This window comes from Pyrus communis, chromosome 16 (assembly GCF_963583255.1).
Source record: "Pyrus communis chromosome 16, drPyrComm1.1, whole genome shotgun sequence".
In the NCBI taxonomy this organism is placed as follows: Eukaryota; Viridiplantae; Streptophyta; class Magnoliopsida; order Rosales; family Rosaceae; genus Pyrus; species Pyrus communis.
Genome location: NC_084818.1, coordinates 7,180,587 through 7,203,496, shown reverse-complemented (window position 1 = coordinate 7,203,496; position 22,910 = coordinate 7,180,587). Strand labels below are relative to the sequence as shown.

The following is a 22,910-nucleotide window of genomic DNA, read 5'->3' as shown; positions in this document are numbered from 1 at the left end:
GAAAGTCCAATTTGAGAGCTAACACTCTCCTTTTTTAAATAATGTTAGGGAAAAAAATTTAATTAAATTTACAAATTAAATGATATTTTATTAATAAGAAATAAGAACGTTAATTGATATTTAATTATTTACAACCATATCATTTAATTTGTAAATTTAGTTTAAAATTTTTATTTTCTCTAGTATTACATGCACTTTTAGAAAAAGAGAGTGAGAAATAGAGAGGAAGCACCTTTGGAACAAGAGAATGAGAAATAGAAATTATGCATCTTTAGCAAGAGATAGTGTAAAAAAGAGAGTGAGAAATAAAAAAGATGCATCTTTTGAAAAAGAGTATGAGAAATAGAAAATATGCACCTTTGGTGATTTTTTGGATAATCATTTGTCACGTGTTGTTTTATTTAATTTTGATTAATATTTTTTTAAATTTAGGAAAAAATCAACCAAAGTTAAGTAAAAAGATACGTGATAGATGATTAGACGTATGATATGCATACATTATAATTTACAATGATGAGCAAAAATAAACCCTCAAATGTTTGCTATGCCAAACACAAATAGTGTTGTCCGTTTGAGTTACCTAGTTATTATTTCACCAAAGGTTTCAAGAAATAAAACAAAAGAAATGCACGTTACTTTTTTCAGTTTGAAGAATATTAAATTTGTAGCTCATCTTGTGTGGAGCTTTGCACCGTGAGAAAGCCACTCAACATTGTAATGGTTATGATGACTTAGTTTCAAACAAAAATTGTATGTAGCCGACACAATTGACTCTCAATTGGAAAAGGAAAAAACGCTGTTGGCATTTATTTCACTTTGTAAAGTTGTTGGGTTATAGAAAGAAGAGAGTGAGAGAGAAATAGAGACGAAAGGGAGAGCTGCCGCTCTTCTGATGTTTCGGGCAATAAGTGGCCCGAGTGGATAAGCATCAGACAGGGGAGGCCCACCTCAATTGTGATGCGACATGACACTCAGATTCAAAAAACTTGCCCACTTGAACAGGTTTACTTGAATTCACTTCTACAAAACGTGGACTACTGCATCCATATATCCACTCGACTTGAACATTTCAGTTATAGAAATTTGAAATCTCAAATTTGGTTTCGAAGTGGATATACTACTTTATCTGCAAAATTTCAAAGTTTTAGCTCCAAGATTCAATTCTATTTTCTGCCAAAAAAAAAAGAAAAGTAAGTTTGAGCAATTTCTTTTTTTTTTCTTTTTTCACCAAAATATTGCGTCAACTATTTTATGATTTTTTTCGGTGCAACCGGAGTTACAGAGCACTTATGATCATCAGATTTGATGAATGTTCAACAAATTTCAATTACTAGATCAAATCCGACAGTTATAAGCGCTCCAACACTATATCTTGAGAAATTTTGGTTTTATTAGGACAACTACTAATTATATTAGTTGTGTTTTGTCCAGTAATCCTGAAATTCAAATCCAAAGGCTAGAATGGAAAACTCGCATATGGAAGTAAGTTGCATATGGACAGAGAAAACTCAAAAACCTGATGAGTCTCTAGATCAGAAATATTGGAAGAATATATTTATATCATCGTGTTTGTGTGCTATCATATTGGATCCATTGTTCCTCTACATTCCTATTCTGAAGGATGATATCAAGTGCCTTATGTTAGATCCAAAGTTGAAGATATTCACTCTTCTTTTAAGAACACTCACAGATTTTTTCTATTTAATGGACATCATTATTCGAATTTATAGATCTGAGAACTATTCGGGTTTAATCGATGAACTTAAAGATGGACAACACCGGCTGAATTTTAATTTTGTGCTGAAATCTTGTGTGCCAAGAATAGCCAAGACAATATGGGCGTCATATGATATCTTAATTGACATTGTAGCTCTTCTTCCCCTTTCACAGGTAAGAACTTAAATCCCTTTCTTGGAGTAATTGTTTTCCCTATTTGCTTTGCCTGTGGCCAAAACGGATTTTTTCGTGTTAAATGCACAAAACTGACACACAATATAATATATGTTTGGGTCTCACATACACTTTGTTAGAGAATATTCATTTTGTGTTCTAGACAATGTTGTTATTCATCCATCAAATTTTACTGTTGGCACTACTAATGAATGGTATCCAGGTGGCAATCCTCATTTTCTTCTCAAAAATGGGTGACATGAGATCTTTGACTACAACAAGGATGGTTCTTATGAACGTTTTCACTCTGTTGCAATATGTACCACGAGTTCTTCGCATCTACCTCTCATTTAAAGAACTAAAAAAAAAACCTCTTAATGACGAGATTAGAGAGACACCGATATGGATTAAAGGTCTACTCAATTTCTCTATGTACATCATTGCTAGTCATGTAAGTTTCAATAAATATCCTTTTTTTTTTTTTTTTTTGTCAAATCAATTCTTATTATCTTGATCTCACTTTTGTTTATTGGAAAGAGCGTGAAATGATTATTTTGAAGTAACCATAGCATCTAAAATATTAATAATTTCCTCAGGCTTTTTATTTGTTTGTTTAATTTTCAGGTAGCCGGAGCCCTGTGGTATTTTTTTGCTATTCAACGAATGATGATTTGTTGGCATTCTGCATGTCGAAAAAATGATGGATGTGATAACAGAATGTTTGGTTGTCATGATCACCATTTCTTTAGAAATACCACAATTCTAAATGATTTATGCCCTGTCAGTGTTGGTGACAATTCATCAGACACAATGTTCTTTGATTTTGGTATATTTGCTACTGTGCTTAAATATGGTATTGTGGGATCAACCAGTTATTTCAAAAAGTTCTTGAACTGTTTCTGGTGGGGTTTGCGAAATTTAAGGTTTGTACATTTTTGTCTTTCTTTGTTGAAAAATTTAGACTTTTTAAGGTCCCTTAATTTGTTCACAATTTATATCAATTTTTTTTGTTGAGGGTATAAATCACATCGAGAACCTAAGGTATTGCTTCTATGAAATAGAGTCGAGTAGAAGGCCTCGTAGAGATTAAAAATCAAGTTGAGAGAAAAAAATGTTATCTTGGATAAATTTTAGGAATAAGGCACCATAGAACCAAATAAACCCTCGGAAAAATGGTTGTAAATCTGTAAGTTTATAACTTGAAATTCGATATCTTATATAATGATCCATTAATTTCATTTTTGCAGTTCTTTTGGTTCAAATCTAGAGCCAAGTGCTGATGGATGGGAGAATCTCTATACGGTTTTTATTTCTATAAGTGGCTTGCTTCTGTTTTTATATCTCATCGGAAATTTGCAGGTTTGCTTAAAAAACTTTTCGTATGTCTATCATTAAGTGCTATTAATCACTCCAACTATGTAAACTTGATATGTGAAGATTTTGATATCCATCAAATTCACTCTAATCTAATATATGTTAAGTATTCATAAACTACATATATGTTAAGTATGAATTTTTTTCTTTCACTAAATCTAAATGCCATGTATAAGAAAATTCTACTTGTAACAGGAATACTTACCATGTAATATATTATTCTAAATGTTATCATATAAGTAGATGACATAGATGATATTCTCGGTTTTAGGATATAATAATAAAAATCAAATCTGTGTGTAATTTGAATGAGATAGTAACACCGTATGACCGTGTTCTAGTTTTATCTCTTGTTATGTATGTTAGATTTTAATTGTGGTCCTTTGGTTAGGTGTATATTATTATGAATTTCATTGTATAGCTACAATAAGATACCTACATATGTTCATGATATTGTATTCCATCACAAGATTAGAACCAAAAGTAGATTAGGGTGGGTTGGTTGAGTTGGACTTTAACTCGTTGGCCATTCCAATAGGCTTGGGTTGGAATTTTTCAAACACATTGCCACCTAAGAAAATAAACAAACCAACCCATCCGAATTATTCTTAGGTTGGTTAGGTTGGGCATGTTTCGCGTTCTGAGCTTAATTAGTTTCTATCTTGTTCATTTGAATTTGGTGTTGTAAATGACAAGCATATCACCAATCACGTCACAATTGTTTGGCCATTAAAATTCAATCCCATAAGTCCTTCTTCTTGTAACTGTTATATTTGTTGTAATTGTAATTTATTGTCATTATTTGCTTGTCTTATTTGGCTTTAAAACTCAACAATGGTGTCACTTAGTACTACGGTTTAATGGTATTCCACTTCACTTATAAGTGAGAGATCTTAGACTAAAAATCTAATATACTGATGACATTCAACTTCAAAGAAAAATAGTTGTTATCCAATATGACAATCTAATTCTTATCAATTTCTTACCTGTTGAATAGATGTATATGCAATTTGAAACTACAAGAAGAGAAGATCACAAACGCAAGATGCTACTCAAACAGAAGATGGAAGAAAAAGGTCGAGATATAGAATTATGGTTATTTAAAAGAGGCGTTCCCACCAGGTTGAATAAGGATATGAAGTTGCGGATAATAAAAAAGGTACAACAAGCACTTGAAGACGGTATGGATATTAATTTGGATAATATTCTCCCTCTTCTTCCCTCGGATGTTCAAAGCCGTATAGAAGATTATATGCCTTTGACAAAGTTGAAACAAGTAAGTTCCTTATATCTAAATTTACCCTTTAATTAATTACTCACTTTGATAATCACATCAAATAAGTATAGTATCTCTTTATCTTTTTGGATAAGGCCTATTTGTCGAAATTCCCCCCTAAACTTGTATCGTACTGCCAATTTACTTCTTGAACTTAAAATTTAACCACTTACTCCCTTAGACTTTTATTTATGGCCAAATTCCCATCTTCAGTTAAATATCACACATTTCATCCATGATTCCGTTAGTTTGGAGGGCAAAATTGTCATTTAGAAGCAAACATATTTTGCCATTTTTGAATTAGCACCTGGGACCTACGACATGCCATTGGAGGCTGTGGTTCTGTGGGTGGGCTTCGAAAACAGTCGCAGAGAGAGAGAGAGAGAGAGAGAGAGAGAGAGAGAGAGAGAGAGAGCAACAAGGAGCTATTGATGTGGCAATAGATGGGCTGCGAGAAGGTGGGTTTGCAGGGAGAAGGGAAGGGGGATCATGACTTGAATCGGGAATCTGAGACCTGCCATTGGAGGTTGTGGGGTGAGTGGGTTATGGCGGGGTGGTACTGGGGCTAAATTTGAGGGAAGCGGTAGGCGGATGAATTTGATATGAGATTAGGGGTGGCTGGTGGTTTGGGGTGGATGAGAAGGGTTACAATTGGGTAGGAGAGGGGAAGTGAGAGATGTGGTTTTTTATTTTCATTTTTAAATCCTACTTTTATTGTGAATCATGGATAAAATGTGAGAAATTTAAACAGCAAAAGGGAATTTGGCAATAAATAAATGTTTAGGGAGGTAATTGATTGAAAATAAAGTTGATGGGTAAATTGGCACTAGGTTACAAGTTTAGGTGGGGTTTCAACAGACACCTGTCCTGTCCATTTTCAAGTCTCCATTCACACAACCAAACATCCTCCTTCAACCTTTCTCTGCCCACAGTCCGCTCCAGAACTGCGGAAACATTACAGATTCTTTCACAAAAGCTATTACCCATTTAATTGAAACCATACGATTCATTTTTATAAAAAAGAGGGGCACTTCTTTGATGTTCTTCTTCGCCCACTGATTGTTACCACTATGGAGATCCATATTAATTTGTGCCACCAAAAGTGGCTTCAAGATCACCAGGTTGAGATCAAATGATAAGACCCACTCTCTGGATTGATGACGACGGGTTGCAATCATCTCCGTCGTCCATAACGGAGGACGATGATCACAGTGGGTGGCAGAAAAGAGGGATTGGGGTCATCGGAGAAGAGAGCGAATTCAGTGTTCGATCAGAGTTTGGTTGTGTGTTAAGAGACTTGAAAATGAACAGTTGTCTTTATTGTATTGGACTATTAGGAGGTCGGTAAATTTTGAGTACTGAACAGGCAGTACCAAGTATTATCTTCATCATTTTATTAAGAATTTAATTAACTGTTGATGATTGCATCTTTATCCTTTTAATGAGAATTTCTTCCTATGGGTTTTCTTGCTTTCTCTCTGATAGTTTAACAACATGAATTCCAGGTGCCAATGCTTCGAGGGATAGATGAACATGTGTTGAAAATAATCCGGCAGAAATTCGAGCCTGTGAGGTATACTGAGAGTGAGAACAGCTTTATTATTCAAAAAGGTGAACAACTGGACAAGATGGTCTACATTGTGGACGGATTTGTATCCATTGAAGAGAGATCTTCTGATGATTCGAGACGAGGTGCAGAAGAATTATGTGGAGAAGAACTTCTACGTTGGCCATTCTGCCTTTACTTCCCTTACGAAAAACCGTTGGCAACTGAATCTGTCAAGGCAATTGGTGTTGTTGAAGCCCTTGCTCTCAACTTAAGCGACTTGGAAAGTGTAAGCTCTTAATCAAATGCACATTTCCCTTATTACAACTGAGCATCGATAGGAAAATTAATTGGGATAAAAGAAAGACCCAAGAATTACCTGTATTTAAAATATCAGACAAGACTTTCATGCTTTCAAACCCTTCACATGTGGGGCAACTTAAGCCTAATGTGTGGAGTATACAAGACATATTGAGTGATGCATTAGTCTCATCTAATACCATATTAAAATTGAGCCTCCATCTTAGTTAAAACCGTTGGGAATAGGAGGGAGAGGGTCCAAAATTATTTTAAATTATTAGGCAAAATTTTATTTCCTCTGACAACTTCAATAAGCCTATAAGCTATAAGAAACTCTAACAACCTCAATTTGATTGTATGGCTACATATTCTTTTTACTTGAACTAACGAACTCTAACAACCTTTTTGTTGTTGTGGATTAACAGATGTACATGCAATCAGACATTTTAGAAAAAGAGAAGCCTAGACATGGAAGAATGCTGAAAGAGGAGATTGAGCGAAATATAGATGGATTGATACGTAAAAATGGGATTCCTGAAAGGTTGAATCATGATGTAAAGTCGCGGATCATGGAACATGTAGAAGAAATTTTTCAACAAGATGATCTTTATTGGGATTTGCTCGATTGGGATCATCTCGTTGATCGTCTTACCTGGGATTTACAATTGGCGATCGAAAGTTACATGCCACTGACTAAGTTGAAGCGGGTAAAGTTTCTTCAAATCCATGAATCCATGACTTTAATTTTGAACATAGAATTTAAGGCATTTATATATTTATAGCTCTCATCCCAATATCCCATGCATGCGCATGTGATATTATAGCTCCCAGGCATTTAAATACAGCATAACTAACGTATACTACACCAACCCCAACCTAGGACCTAGGCTACATAACAATCTAGCCCTTGCCCATGATAAGGTGGAGCGTAAGTACATGAGACAGAAAAAAAACAAACAAAAGAAAAAAATAAGCTGTCAAATAGAAGAATTTGCCGGCCGATGAAGACCATCCACTTGGAAATATCTAACCCCTATCCTTTCACATCAATAAATTTTATAAGGAAAACCATCCGCTTGGATACTTTTTTATATTACTTGAAGCATGTGAACATTTGTAGTTATAATCATCCAAATAACCCAAAAATGGAAATTAACTAAAACCAGGAAAAAAAAATGCTATAAAAAAGTGGGTGGTACAAACAGGAAAAACGTGATACTTAGGGTTGCAATAATGTAACTGACAGCCAAAACAAAAAAAAGAAAAAGAGTAATTAGTTACGTTTTTATTGTCACGATTCATTTAAGAAAAGTGCCATGTGATGATGATAAAAAAAAAAAAATCATTAACTGCCATATTTTGTGGTTTACAAAATATAATTTAAATAGATTTAAAGCCACAATGCATCATTGCAACCGAGCAACAATCACACCTTTCACATTTACATGGCCACCTTTTCTTGTAGTGAGCAAACACAAGAACGGTCTGAAGGTTGCAGATTTTAATAAAAACGTTGGAGATTAATGATGGATGGAAAGTTTTTAAAATTCATGAGTTAGTTATAACTATATATTTATGTATTTGATTTTTTTAATCTATCAATTAAGTTACTTATATGTTATAAAATGTAGATGTCAGCATTCAAATAGATGTCAGCATTCAAATACATGGATTTCTGTTACTCCATTGATTAAAATCCAATTCATTTTGAATTTTTTATTAAGATTCTTGGGTATTAATAACATCATTAATTATTTGAATAATAAAATATTTTTATTTTTAAATATAGTCCTTTAGTGTTAAAAATGTTACAATTAGTATATTTATATTATGGCTAAATTTTTTATCATATATTTTTATTTTTAGTTTGTACCTATTTTTAATTTGCAAATATTTTTTAATTTGTACCAATTTTCTTTTTATTTTTAATTTGTACCCATATATTAGTTTCTTTTTGTGCCCCTATTTTTTAAAGTTTTATTTGTGTTTGCACCCATGTGTATACCGTCACATGACATTGTATATTTAATCAATGATAGAAAAATTATATATGGTATATTTATGTTTTATGCCTAAACTTGTATCATATATTTATATTTTTAGTTTGTACCCACTTTTAATTTGCAACATTTTTTTTTAATTTGTAGTATTTTCTTTTTAGTTTTATTTTGTACCCATGTATTAATTTCTTTTAGCGCCTATATTTTAAAAATTCATTTGTACTCATAATTTTTAATCTTTTATATATACCCTAATTTATGTAGAATGTACCAATTTTTTTTAATTTGCCATTTATTATTTCTTATTTTTACGTAGTTTTTATGCATTTATTCAATCGAAATGTTTTGAATTTTTTTATTGTAACCGTTTCTAATAGTATTATAATGAGGGATTTTAAATTTATAGGATTATAAATCTCATAAAATATCAAACAATTAATGTCAAAACTATAAAAATATAAATATTAATAGTAATATAATGAGGTGTACAAAGTCAAGGGATATTGATCAAACTTTGAATACTATTAAGGTTTTAATAAAAAAATGTTAAAGATTAGGGACCGCATCCAAAGTATCCCATTTAATTAACTGTTGATGATTGTATCTTTATCCTTTTAATGAGAATTTCTTCCTATGGGTTTTCTTGCTTTCTCTCTGATAGTTGAACAACATGAATTCCAGGTGCCAATGCTTCGAGGGATAGATGAACATGTGTTGAAACTAATCTGGCAGAAATTCGAGCCTGTGAGGTATATTGAGAGTGAGAACAGCTTTATTATTCAAAAGGATGAACCACTTGACAAGATGGTCTACATTGTAGACGGAATTGTGTACATTAAAGAGGGATCTTCTTCGAGACGAGGTGCAAGTGTAGGTGCAGGAGAATTATGTGGAGAAGAACTTCTACGTTGGCCATTCTCCTCTTTCTTCCTTCGTAGAAAACCGTTGTTGGCAACTAAATCTGTCATGGCAACTGGTGTTGTTGAAGCCCTTGCTCTCAACGCATCGGACTTGCAAAGTGTAAGCTCTTAATCAAATGCACATTTCCCTTATTAAAATTGAGCATCGATATGAAAATTAATTGGGATAAAAGAGAGATCCAAGAATTACTGTATTTAAAATATCAGACTAGACTTTCATGCTTTCAACGCAACCTTCACATGCGGGGCAACTTAAGCCTAATGTGTGGAGTATACAAGACAGATTGAGTGATGCATTAGTCTCAGCTAATACGATATTAAAATTGAGCCTCCATTTTAGTTAAAACCGTTGGGAATAGGAGGGAGAGGGTCCAAAATTATTTTAAATTATTAGGCAAAATTTTATTTCCTCTGACAACTTCAATAAGCCTATAAGCTATAAGAAACTCTAACAACCTCAATTTGATTGTAATTTGGCTACATATTCTTTTTACTTGAACTAATGAACTCTAACAACCTTTTTGTTGTTGTGGATTAACAGATATACATGCAATCAGACATTTTAGAAAAAGAGAAGCCTAGACACAGAAGAATGCTGAAAGAGGAGATTGAGCGAAATATAGATGGATTGATACGTAGAAATGGGATTCCTAAAAGGTTGAATCATGATGTAAAATCGCGGATCATGAAAAATGTAGAAGAAATTTTTCAACAAGATGATATTTATTGGGATTTGCTCGATTGGGATCATCTCGTTGATTGTCTTACCAGGGATTTACAAAATGAGATCATAAGTTACATGCCACTGACAAAGTTGAAGCAGGTAAAGTTTCTTCAAATCCATGAATCCATGACCTTAATTTTGAACATAGAATTTGAGGGATTTATTTATTGATCGCTCTCATCCCAATATCCCATGCATGCGCATGTGATATTATAGCTCCCAGGCATTTAAATACAGCATAACTAACGTATACTATACCAACCCCAACCTAGGACCTAGGCTACATAATAATCTAGCCCTTGCCCATGATAAGGTGGAGCGTAAGTACATGAGACAGAAAAAAAACACAAACAAAAGAAAAAATAAGCTGTCAAATAGAAGAATTTGCCGGCCGATGAAGACCATCCACTTGGAAATATCTAACCCCTATCCTTTCACATCAATAAATTTTATAAGGAAAACCATCCACTTGGATACTTTTTTATATTACTTGAAGCATGTGAACATTTGTAGTTATAATCATCCAAATAACCCAAAAATGGAAAGTAACTAAAACCAGGAAAAAAAAAATATGCTATAAAAAGGTGGGTGGTACAAACAGGAAAAACGTGATACTTAGGGTTGCAATAATGTAACTGATAGCAAAAAAAAAGAAAAGAAAAAGAGTAATTAGTTACGTTTTTATTGTCACAATTCATTTAAGAAAAGTACTATGTGATGATGATTAAAAAAAAAAAAAACAATCATTAACTGCCATATTTTGTTGTTTACAAAATATAATTTAAATAGATCTAAAGCCACAATGCATCATTGCAACCGAGCAACAATCACACCTTTCACATTTACATGGCCACCTTTTCTCGTAGTTAGCAAACACTAGAACGGTCCGACGGCTGCAGATTTTAATAAAAACGTTGGAGATTAATGATGGATGAAAAGTTTTTAAAATTCATGAGTTAGTTATAACTATATATTTATGTATTAGATTTTTTATTCTGTCAATTAATTTATTTAAATGTTATGAAATGTAGATTTCAGAATTCCGATACATGAACGAATCAGTGTTGAAAGAAATTTGCAACCACCTTTGGCCCAAGAAGTATAATCGTACTGACAATATTATTGAAAAGGGTCACCCAATTCAAATGTTGTTGATTGTGGAAGGAAGAATAGGCCAAGAAGGTTGGGTAAAAGATGCAGGAGAAATCTATGGAGAAGAACTTCTGGCTTGGCCATTCTCGACCTCTTTTCCTGTTAAAGTACCTGTGGCAGCTAAGTCTCCTTTTGTAATTACGGATGTTGTTGAAGCCCTTGTTCTGACGCACACCGACATGGAGAGTGTAGCCACTGAATTCCGGAAGCATTTCATAAAACATTACGGCAATTTCGTAAGGATATCGCAATTCGAGTCTTTTACCCACTATTATTCTAAAGGGGCCATTAAGGAGGCCACAAGCGACTACACTTGTTTCAACTATCCAAATGAAGGAGGCTACGGAACAGTTTACCACACAAAATTACATGGAAGAGATGTCGCCATAAAAACGTGCAACAGTGCTATTGGTGACCCGTTCATCCAAAGTCAATGTCTTGTTCATGAGGCATTTGTTCTTTTCCATATCAGACACGCAAATGTGAAGGGGCTGTTAGGTTGTTGTTTAGAGACAAGATGGCCTGTAATGGTTTATGACCGCACCAATGCTTTGACTCTTGTTGAGCACTTTCACAGAAACAAATTGAAACTCTCGTTGAAATCACGAACGAAGATAGCAACGGAAACTGCAGATGCTCTAGCACACGCGCACTCCAAGTCAGTCATACACCGAGATGTGAAGATGGCGAATATATTAATAGATCATACAACTCACACTGTAGAAGTCACCAATTTTGGAGCTTCACGATTGCTTGATGAATATGAAGGTAAAATGGAAGATGAAGTATCAACTTGGCCAGGTACATGCAGATACTTGGATCGTGAGTATCTTAAATTACACGACGTCTATAGCTTTGGAGTTGTCCTAGTGGAGCTACTAACGCGTCAAGAGACAATTTCTTCTGACTGGTCTGAGACATCCCTAGCAAACGACTTTGTTTGTTCAGTGCAAGAGGATCGCTTGGGCGAAATTCTCGATGGTGAAATAAACACAGACAAGTTTAGTTTTGAGATGGCCAAAAAACTGAGCGAGCTTGCCGTGACATGTTTGAGGTCAAGGGCGGAGGTAAGGCCTTCAATGGAAAAAGTGTGGCGGACGATAACGTCTTTGCGTCTAGAAACAGGGTAGAGCATTCTACGGTGGACGATAATGTATCTTCGGCTTCTAGAACTTCCGAGTGAAGTATTGATGTGAACCCGTGCGGCTGGTTTCAGTTTGAGTGTGTGCTTGTGAAATAATTAGGTTTGAAAATGAATATGAATAAAATATTATGTTGCTTTTTTCTTTTCATAAGCAATGTTTGAATCCATAATGCCAAAGAAAACTGATGACCCTAGGTTTGTTTTTTTTATTATTTTTATTATTTTTTTAATTTTTTAATTTTTAATTTTTTATTTACAAATTTACAGTGTCAAACAACAAACTGGCAGCTGGAAAGGTGAAAATCACCAAGAAAACTGAAACTTGGTTCAAAAATATTGGAGGAAGTACAGGCCATTGTGTGTGACATGCAAAAGTGCTACTAATTCAAATTTCCAACATGCTCAGCAAATCTCTAACTTTTCAAAAGTAATTAAATTGAAATTAATAGATTTTTCTTCTGCACACTGATTATTGAAGATTCGCTACGAAGAATGAATCCGTAACTTACTGAGGTTTCAAAATGGACTACACCATCCATTAATCTAAACAGAACCGTCTCAGCAAAGCAAACAATTTAATCTCCTTCCTCCAGAAATGGCATGTTTTATTACTTCACAGAGCTAATTTCTTCCCAAATATTCAAGGCAAGTGGTTTTTAACATTAAAATACCACAACATGATTAACACATTAAACAAACAGTTTTATTAATATAAATTATTTTCTTGCACAGAATTAGCGTTTTCAATGTATCAATTATCAAAGCAAGTGGTAATTATTAAAATGAATATGTTAACATACTCTTATAAGCATAATCCAATAACCTAAATATAGTGTTTTAATCGATATCAACAATAAAAAACAATGCAATTGTAAGCATAAATTTAGGTGATTCAATGGTTAAAAACCATGTAAACCGCCTAGACATGAAAATATATGAAAATTAAGGACTAACTTGAGCTCGGAGTTCACATAAAACTTTTAAGAGTAGCAAATGCTCTGTCGGATAGGGTTCCTTGTAATGAGATATAACCTCTGCACAAACAACACAATGGCAAAAATGGTAGTCTATTTAAAAAATGAAAACAGATTAAAAACAGTGAACGATGCTAAGATGAATAAAACTGAAACCCCAAACAACGAATTAATAGCTGGGAAGAAAGGGAAAAAACACACGCATAAATAAAATTTCTAATTTTCGACCACCCTTAATTTATCATTAAGCTAAGCAAATACACAACACTCACAACAATAAGAATTTTCAAATAGTTAAATAAATATCAACTACCCTACACAGGAACTTCAAGCTCTTACATATCACAAAGAGAAGCACATGCATCTAAAGAATTGAATATTATTATCACTACTATGCGTTCAGTTTCATTTCAAGCTACTCTCTAATAAAACCTTTCAGTCAAGGTTTCTGTAAATTAATTTCAATTTGAATAACAAAACTATTTTTAGTAAATTTCTTTACATCTTATTACAAATTATTACATCTGCCCGGATTTTAATACACTGAAGATAAAGTTAAAGTCCTTACATCGCAATCTGAATTGAGATCTAGCTCATTGAATCACTATTCAATGCAGGGAGAGGTCACACCGCTCCTGTGGTCTCCTCCCTTCAGGGGATTGATCGTGCCTCCTCCCATTGAATACTGGAGGTGAAGCCCTACAACGCTTAGGGCTTCGGCTGTCATGAGGACTCCTTGATGTTCTTTCCAAACTCCTTTCTCTCCTCACAGGTAATCGGGGACGACTGCACATTAGAAAAAAATAATCGAGTTTCAGCAAAATACCCAGACAAATGATATGCATACATAGAAATTCGACCTGAAGAACAAAGTGCTGGCTGTCGACTTTCTGACGCTCTTCCCCCCTCCTTTTTCCAGCCTTGGGACCGGCAGCGTAAGATGAACTTACACAGGCGGATTTATAAAAAATGTGTACTATATTATAGAAATTTACTACTATAACCTCATTCACTTGAGAAAGCATTCACACAGAAATCCAAATTCACCCAGCAAAAATGTGTCTTCTATTTTTAGTTGTACCCTGATATCCCACATTCCCGCTCCAAATGCGTAAGAGCCAGTTTGGTGGGTTTTCCTTCATGTTAGCCTAATATTGTGGGCTCCTAGTTTCCCAGAATCCTGGTTTCTTACGTACAGTTTCATATAAATCCATAACTTGTACCTGTGTCTGATTGCATAAATAATCTCCAATGATATTACCTCTCTCGAGTCTTTGGTGGTATTGCAAAACCAATATCATCATCTATGGCAGTCTGTTGTAGCCAAAGTGTCGCAGTAGTTTCTTAGCCACGCAGAAGCAGTTTTGAGGATATGAAGTTCACCATTGAGGAGATCCTGAGCCATTTGCCTCCAGATAGAAAGTCTTTCGCATGTAACTGGAGAACTTACGGGTCCCAAAGACCATGCACACACTCAAGGAGCACTAAGGGAGTTACTACATTTGTAGTCAGATACAACATTATGTAAACCATGAAATGATTATATTAAAATTCCACTCTCTTCATATGTTTAGTACAGCTTCCCAAACGCCTAAGAATTCTCCAGTTATAAAATTCCTCAACTTCATTAATATCCCAACCAAAATGAGTATGTTACTGCAACACGTCACTGATTCAATATTCGTACGCTTAAGAATTCCTTCATTCAAAAGAACCGTAATTGGTGTATGCTCTCGTGAATTAATGCATTATCATAGAAAATAATGAACTCTTGTTTAACTTAGCATAGACAAGTTCTGTAAACGAAGGGAGTAAAAAGTTAGCATCTTTACCTTGATAGATGCATCACAATCCTCAGCTAATTGGGTTAATTTTGATAACAACATCTGATGTGCTTCAATCTCTCTGATGCTGTTTGTTAAAGGACGTCGAGCCAATCGACCATCATGTTCTGCAGCTTCTTTGGCCAGGTCACTAAGTTCTGAATATTAAGAAACAATCAATAAACTATTTCCAGATGAGTCATAAGGTTAAATAAGCTCAGAAGCATATTAAGCAATGCATGCAAGTAAGTTAACATGAAGAGAAACGCACCTTGAGGAGAGGCGCAACATAGAACGCGAGCAAAAGCACGAAGTGACTGAGGAATTCCTTTCCCTTTTCCACTACCAGACCAAACTTCCCTATGTCATCGTACGATTATTGTAATCAGTAAAAGATTTTCATCACAAGATATCACATCATCACGCAGATAAACGCAAACAAGACTGGAAATGGAACAAAAGAAACAGAATATTTGACTTCACAGAGTACCACTAGATATGGGGGATAAAGGCCATTATGTAGGCAAAGGAACAAAAATAGGGGAAAAAAAGGAAATAAAAGAGATATAGTGCATCCCTCCCAACTTGATAGTGAAAGAATCCATTGAAGAGTCGAAACCATTGACATCATTACTGATTGGTCTGTGATGTCTCTTCAAAAGTTCCCACTTCATTTCACAAAGGACGTCATGGTGAGGTATATTGACCTGGATCTCGACCTGAAAATAGACCAAAGGCATCCATAACATTTACAGATTACATATAACAAAGCCATCATCTGGAAAGAAATGATGTAGAACGTGTATTCAGTATCTTACTAATTAACACTGGATGACAGATAATTAAGTGGCTTGAGTCTTCAAGCAAACTTACTGAACATAGAGATTATAAATACTCAACTAATTGCAATTACTATGCTCCCATGAAAGACATCCAACTTATCAAAGAGGTTTTTAAGCAAGTGCCAGATCAAAAGTAGTCTTGGTCATGGAGTCAAAGGGAGAATAGTTTTGTTACCAAAAACAAACTTCTAGTCGAAGTGTTAAATCAAAGTAAGAAGTGTGAATTAAGCAACAGAAACATTTTCCCAACATAACAAAGCAATCATTGTGACTATAGTGAACTGAAATCCAAGACTGACCCGGTCGTGGACGTTGTATGAAAGTGTAAACCCAAAGTCAAGAAGCAGGGTAGCATTTGAAAATTTTCCGTATCTTATCAGTACCTATACAAATATACAAATTGAAGTCCAGAGTTACAACTTTAAACAACCACTTCGGCAACATAACCATACTCACGAACTGCTCCAGAGGATGTTTCCATGTACCATCCATTCATACTAATAATAGGAAACCCCAAACTTCCAGTAATTTCTAAATATTAATTCCACAGCATATATCAAGCAATATTGTGCTTTTTACTCTAACATAGACCCTGTGTTCATGTATTGTGATCCGTTATCTGTTAACACACAATGACCACTGAGGAATAAAAAGTTTTACTAATTCTTTGTCATGAAAATTTCAAACCCAACGAGAGACATCTAAAACGAAAATGAGTGAAAATGTTAATGAGTCGTCTACAAAAACAAAAATTGATCAAAATTCCAAAGGGTGCCTGTAATTTTAAATAGGGGAAACAAACCATCTTAATTAAGTAGCATCTAACCTGTTCACGAGGAGCATAATTGCGGTCAGCAATGACCTGCCCAGATAAATAACAGGCATGAAAAATCAAGAACATTGTTCACACATATCCTTGATATGAATAAATTTTAAAGAGAGCTAATAATTGCAAATATAAGTAGCATATGAGAAATGAATTTGTTTTGCATCCCAATAACTGAACTAATATAAAGCAATAAAAACATAAAAAAGACTCAATTTCCATAAGAGTGCAGAATGAAAATGAGAATATAAAATTCTTGCACTCCTATAACCAAATCAAGATGTGAGAGAGAGAATCAAAACGCAGAGAGAGAGAGAGAGAGAGAGAGAGTACCTCTGAGATATTTTTGTCGTTGTCACTCAACACTATTGATTCTGAAGTGCCGTCATGATTCAAAAAATCAGCAAATGGGATCTATAAAATAAATTGAAAATCCAAAAATTCATATGTAAAGGGGAAATAATTGAACTTCCATCATAAAGTTCATTACACTATTTACAACGGAATCTTTATAAATGTGTTACCAGGGAATAACCCTTCATGCTTCCCCATGCTTGAGAAGTAACTGCGAAATCCACCGCGAACCAGTGAGAATAAGTTGTATAGATCTTTAAGAGATGCAACTGCTGCAACTAATAATATCTAGAATAGTTTGTATCCAGCAATCATATCAAATCTGAATGAATAGGTATATAGGTAAATGGAGATATAACTAACTAAAGTATATGAAATTGGATGCCATTGAACATCTACACCGCTGCTGGCATTCATTCATTTTATTCAAAAAATTGGAATTAAGTACAATTGAAGCAATTTATTCAGACAGTTTAGGACATGAAAATGCTTTAAAATGGAGAAGCTTACCTAAAGCATATACGTGCATGAAATCCATAAAGGTGATACTTTTGGACATTTCAGGGAAGTTCTTGAGAGCCTGAAAATATGTCGTAGCAATAATCAGAATCTAAAAGTTAATAACAGAGAAGTGATTGACAATCATCTCATATCTCAGGTAAGTATTGACTTGATTAAGTTTCAAAAGTTATTAAGTTGAAGGGATTCCAAGTACTCCAAATTCTGAAGAATGTGTGCCACCAACAGTTGACGGGTTACTCTGGTTGATTAATTTTGCCAGAACATTCAAGATAATGGGACATTGAATTACATGCCACCAACAGTTTAAATCCCGAATAGAGATGATGATATTAAACTTAAAGCATATACATGGCAGAGGTTCACGCATGAATGTCTCAAAACCATTAACCAGTGTATAAAGCAATCAAGTACTTACCGTCCTAATTACCAAAAATTCCTTTTTGATTTGAGATCTTTGATTAATTGTTTCCTGACACACAGAGCTTTGGCGAATCAGCTCCAGCTCATCGTCACTCCAAAATATCTAAGAATATACAAACAACAGCAAGTCAATAACAGCGAATTCTTGCCATTCAAGAAATGTGTACAACCAAACGAATCAACTACAAGTAAGGACCATTGCTCAGTTAAATTATTTTCCATTCATGTTCAACACATGCTGTCTGAATTGACCGTCTAACAACATAACCTACCAAATTATCTCTAGGAATGCAAATGATAACTTAATATCATATAACACTCACCGTGCAATGCATCCCTCCGGGCGAAGCCAACGAATGTAAGGGGTCCACCCGGAATCCTGCATAAACAAAAACCTCGAACTCCACAGAAAAAATCTTTCCACAACATAGTAATTAAACTAGAACAGCAATCTACATTGCACATTCTTTGCAGCATCGCCAACTCCATCACTCAACAAATCTTTCAGTTCCGGAACGAGATTATCCGGAGCTAGTTGCTGCAATTATAAAACAAAACAAAGCCTCTTAAATCATAAATTAACAATTTAAACTGTGATTAATAATGTGATTAAAGTCTTAAATAATTTGGGCTAAGATTTACCACGCTGTACGGAACCTTCAAAACGCAATCTCCAGCTGTTATGCTCTTTGAAGTAAACAGAGACGTTCCGTACGCCGATTTCCCCATTGAAAGTGCCGACGAAATCTCGGCGCCGGCCTTCCGCTCTAGCCACGGCAAGAAGTCGTCGGATTCGTCGACCTTGGGTTGTTAGCAGGAGTTTGAAATGTTTCGATTGTTTCCGGGATCGTGAAATTCTCGATTTGGCTTTTGGGTTGGGACAAGGAGTGGAAGTTGAGCTTGATACTTGGAGTTTAGGAGAGGCTGAGATGTTGACGGCGGAGACGCCATCGGATTTTTCGCGCTCCCAGAAGCATTGCGGTGCGGGATTGGAACGTCGTCGTTTTCAGGAGAGTGTTGGCTAGGCGCTCGACTGTCATATCCACGCGGGGAAGTCTGGAGAATTAGTCCGCGGCTGGAATAAATAATTTTGACTTCTGGTTTATAAGGGAACGGAATATGGAATTACGGTGTTTGCGTGGGGTATGGATTATTGGCAATTTGGCATCATAAACAAAAAAAAAAAATGTAAAAGGTGTTGAGTTTGATGTTGCGAGCTGATGAGTTTGTTTGACAGAGCTACTGATAAGGTGAAAATTTTCATAACTTTTTCAGGCTTGGAAGGAATGAATAATTGTAGTTTGCCACTAATTGTTCCATTTTAAAATATAAAAAAAGTTCAAAAAGAAATGATTTTGTCAACATTCTAAGTTGATAGTCATACAACGTATATATGAGAAATGTAGTCACCATTGAATAGCTGTTGCTATAATGCTCCTCAACGTTTGGATCTTTAATATTCAACATTGTTATGAAACTATTGATGTACAAAATCGGGTTAATTTTAAAACAAAGTGAAATGTCAAGGTGTGACGTTCGAAAAGTTGGTTCGGTCACTAAATAAAGATAGTGTGTAAAGAGATAGAGATAGAGAGAAAAATACAAGATATATGTTGTTCACAAGTTGGGATACGTCCACAAAGGTAAAAGAGCTCCCATTAATAATGTAGAGTTTACATGATACAAATGTTTAAGCATAATCATTATTAGGGAGTTCTAATAATGGTTTAGAGAATCTAACACTCTAAGAAGCTTAATTGTAAGAGAACGATCTCTCTTTATAGTTGAGTAGAGTCCCATGTTTTCGTCTACGGTCAATGTGGACTCTTAAAGCTTTATTTTGATGTTAACACGTGTCGCGTTGTGATTGGTTTCCTAGTTGGTGAGAAACTCATGTTCTTCTGCAGGTGTGCTTCAGCACGAACCCTTCAGTAAGAAGAGATGAATCGTCAATAACATATTTCAACCGCATTGCATGTTCCTCGACCACCTTGTTCCACTGCTTCGACAAGACCATTAACAATGAATGATAAAATTACCATATGATCAAATGCAATACAAAGATCAAATACGAAATTATCTTCAAAACATTACCTACTCAAAGAAGGAAATGAAACAACATCAATGGGTTGCTTCGAAAAATAACAAGGAAGACTCGTCAATTTGATAATGAAACTACCAACAACCAAATTGTACCATAACTACATTAGTTCATCATCTTTAAAAACGTTATAGTTAGATCCACAAGACCCCTAGATAACTTAGGCTAAGAATCCAATTGGTTATAGCTCCTGGGACATAATCTTTTTCTCTAAAGACAATTTGTAGTCAACAAAATTCTTACCAAGTCATCTAGAGGTTTTGGTTTGGCAGAAGTACCAATTTCACATATTTGATGCATTTTGTTGAATTTTTACGTAGATTGACATAAGTGACTACACGTACATTAACATTGAATATGAGTAGAACATTGGCAATATTTGTATTTTGGTGGTAAATTCCGACCACAACGGTGAAAAGATTCCAACCACAACGGGAACAGGAAAAAAACCAAAGCAAGTTTCGGCAAAGCGGCAAATAACAAAAAAACAAGGCGCAAAAATTTCGTATTATATTTTCAAGATCAAAATCGTCTATTTGCCATAATCCAACGGTCATATAGTTTCAAATTTGGTTGATTTTTTTTTATAGAAATGATCTTTGAAAGAAGACCTATAAGATAGACAGTTTTGATCATTGACATACATTATGAAGTGGGTCCCATAACAACTTGTGTCAAAAGTTGTGTAAAAAAAGATGGTATGCACTTCCTTTCGTTTTGGGGGAGGGTAGGGTGGAGAAGCTTGCTATTTGGTGGATTGGAAGTGTTTGCTAATACTACTCTTCTGTCAGTAAAGCTATATGTTTTGTTCTCTGTTTCTGAAAGAAATTAGCAAACAAATACTCTATACATAAGTATAGGATACTGATTCTTTCAATGTGTCCTGTCCTCGCATTCTTAGATGTGAAATTTGACTTATTTGTTCGAGATTGGATTTCTATTGTATGCTCTATCATACTTGGACTCTAAGTCATATTGCTGCTATGTTGTTGTGAAAGATTCCCTGTAGTCGTAGCTGCGTTGCTTCCATATGTATGTTGGTTCTACTAAGTTTCTAACAACTGCTTGTGAATTTCTGATAAAATGGTTCTTGAAATTCATTTATTTGAGTTGGTACCGCGAACTGTTTCCTTCCTCAAATTAGATAACTAGACAAAGATTTCTGTTGACAGTTATACCAATTGAATTGCAGTTCGATTATTTGGTATTATCTAATGCTGAATTCTTTATTGATGGCAGAGTAAATTCGAGTTTCAGCTGAGACTTCAAGAGTTTATAGAGTTGGTACGAGCTGAAAATTGTTAGACCTAGTCACAATCTGCTCCATCAGCAAGCACGCGTGGAATACAACCTGGACAGCAAGCACTGCAACATTCCCTGACAGCACATTCCATGACAGCAGATTATCACATGATACAGCCCATGTGCTCTCATGTGTTGCAGCATGGATAGCAAGCACGCCACATTAGTTTATTGTGTGTGTAAGATGTATATAAATCAACCTAGCTTATCAGAATGAAAGATAAGAAAGCATATCATTTCTACATGGTACACAGAGCTCTCTAAGTCCAACGACATCGATCCAATTTTTTTTTTCCGCCCACTACCTTTCATTATGTCGTCTGACACTAGCAGCAACAACACCACCACCACTACCATCAATCCAACCATCCCGTTTTCCTCCGCCATGACCACCATCGTCAACATCAAACTCGATCGAACTAACTACCCATTGTGGTTAGCCCAGATTCTTCCTATCTTGAGGAGTCGTGATCTAATGGGGTACGTAGATGGCTCCTGTGTTTGTCCTCCTATGAATCTTCCTGGAAATACTGCAGTCAATCCGTCGTACACTACCTGGACGCAACATGATCAAATGATCCTCAGTTGGATCAATGGCTCGCTCACAGCTTCTGTGTTATCAACTGTGGCAAGCAAGCGCACGTCTCGAGCAACTTGGGACGCTTTGGAGCAGCGCTATGCATCATCCTCTCATAATCGAATTCTGTATCTTCGCAACGCACTGTTGCAAACCAAAAAAGGTGACCTTTCAGTTGCTGATTTTCTTGACAAGATGAATTCTATTTCTGACAACCTAGCCCTAGCTGGCAAACCAGTTGAAGAGGATGAGCTTGTTCAGATTATTCTCAATAATCTTGGACCTGCTTTTGAAATGACCGTGAATGCCGCACAAGCACGTGATTCTCCTATCACGTATCCCACTCTGGAGTCTCTCCTTCTCACCACTGAGAGAAGGATGGCGGAGCAAACTGTTCAGGTGACAGACACTGCTCCAGTTAATGTGTATGTGGCTGCAAGAGGACGTGGTGGACGTCTTCGAGGTACTGGACGAGGCGCTGGACCGTCCAACCGTGGTTCCTCTGTAAATCAGAGAGGGTTTGTTTCTCGCAACAACAATGCCCACAGACAACAATCCGCTGCATGGTCTGTTTCCCGTGGTGGTCGTATAACTTGTCAAATCTGTGGAAGAGAAGGGCATCCCGCCCTTGATTGCTATCATCGCATGAATGCAGCCTACGAAGGTCGTATTACAACCAACCGTCTAACAGCTATGGCTTCATCTCCAACCACACTGAATCGTCAGCAAAATGGTTCCTGGTTACTTGATACTGGGGCAAACGCCCATATTACTCCTGAGCTACAGAACCTTGTCAATCCCAAGGAGTATAATGGTAATGAAAACATTGGTGGAGTAGGTAAT

The 22,910-nt window shown here is 35.4% G+C and overlaps 2 protein-coding genes across 4 annotated transcripts; one reads left to right on the top strand and one right to left on the bottom strand.

The window, feature by feature from the left end:
• The first annotated feature begins 1,437 nt into the window (after nucleotides 1-1,437).
• On the top strand, nucleotides 1,438-6,498 carry LOC137720951 (cyclic nucleotide-gated ion channel 1-like). The gene is made up of 6 exons (XM_068460078.1): nucleotides 1,438-1,890; nucleotides 2,114-2,341; nucleotides 2,515-2,813; nucleotides 3,138-3,249; nucleotides 4,262-4,540; nucleotides 6,046-6,498. Exons 1-6 carry the CDS (start codon nucleotides 1,462-1,464, stop codon nucleotides 6,385-6,387), a joined length of 1,689 nt encoding a protein of 562 aa, XP_068316179.1. The 5' UTR covers nucleotides 1,438-1,461; the 3' UTR covers nucleotides 6,388-6,498.
• Nucleotides 6,499-13,835: 7,337 nt separating this feature from the next.
• Nucleotides 13,836-18,263, bottom strand: LOC137721123 (uncharacterized). 3 transcript variants are annotated; one of them, XM_068460236.1, is made up of 6 exons: nucleotides 18,083-18,263; nucleotides 17,656-17,725; nucleotides 16,265-17,356; nucleotides 15,709-15,842; nucleotides 15,395-15,483; nucleotides 13,836-15,281 (listed from the first exon to the last, which is right to left on the bottom strand). In XM_068460236.1, the coding sequence occupies exons 4-6, from the start codon at nucleotides 15,795-15,797 to the stop codon at nucleotides 15,076-15,078; spliced, it is 384 nt and encodes a 127-aa protein (XP_068316337.1). In that variant the 5' UTR covers nucleotides 15,798-15,842; nucleotides 16,265-17,356; nucleotides 17,656-17,725; nucleotides 18,083-18,263; the 3' UTR covers nucleotides 13,836-15,075. The 3 variants fall into 3 exon arrangements, with proteins under 3 accessions (XP_068316337.1, XP_068316338.1, XP_068316336.1); XM_068460237.1 differs by lacking the exons at nucleotides 17,656-17,725; nucleotides 18,083-18,263 and having other exon boundaries at nucleotides 13,836-14,999; nucleotides 15,133-15,281; nucleotides 16,265-17,572; XM_068460235.1 differs by lacking the exons at nucleotides 17,656-17,725; nucleotides 18,083-18,263 and having other exon boundaries at nucleotides 16,265-17,567.
• Between the last annotated feature and the right edge of the window lie 4,647 nt (nucleotides 18,264-22,910).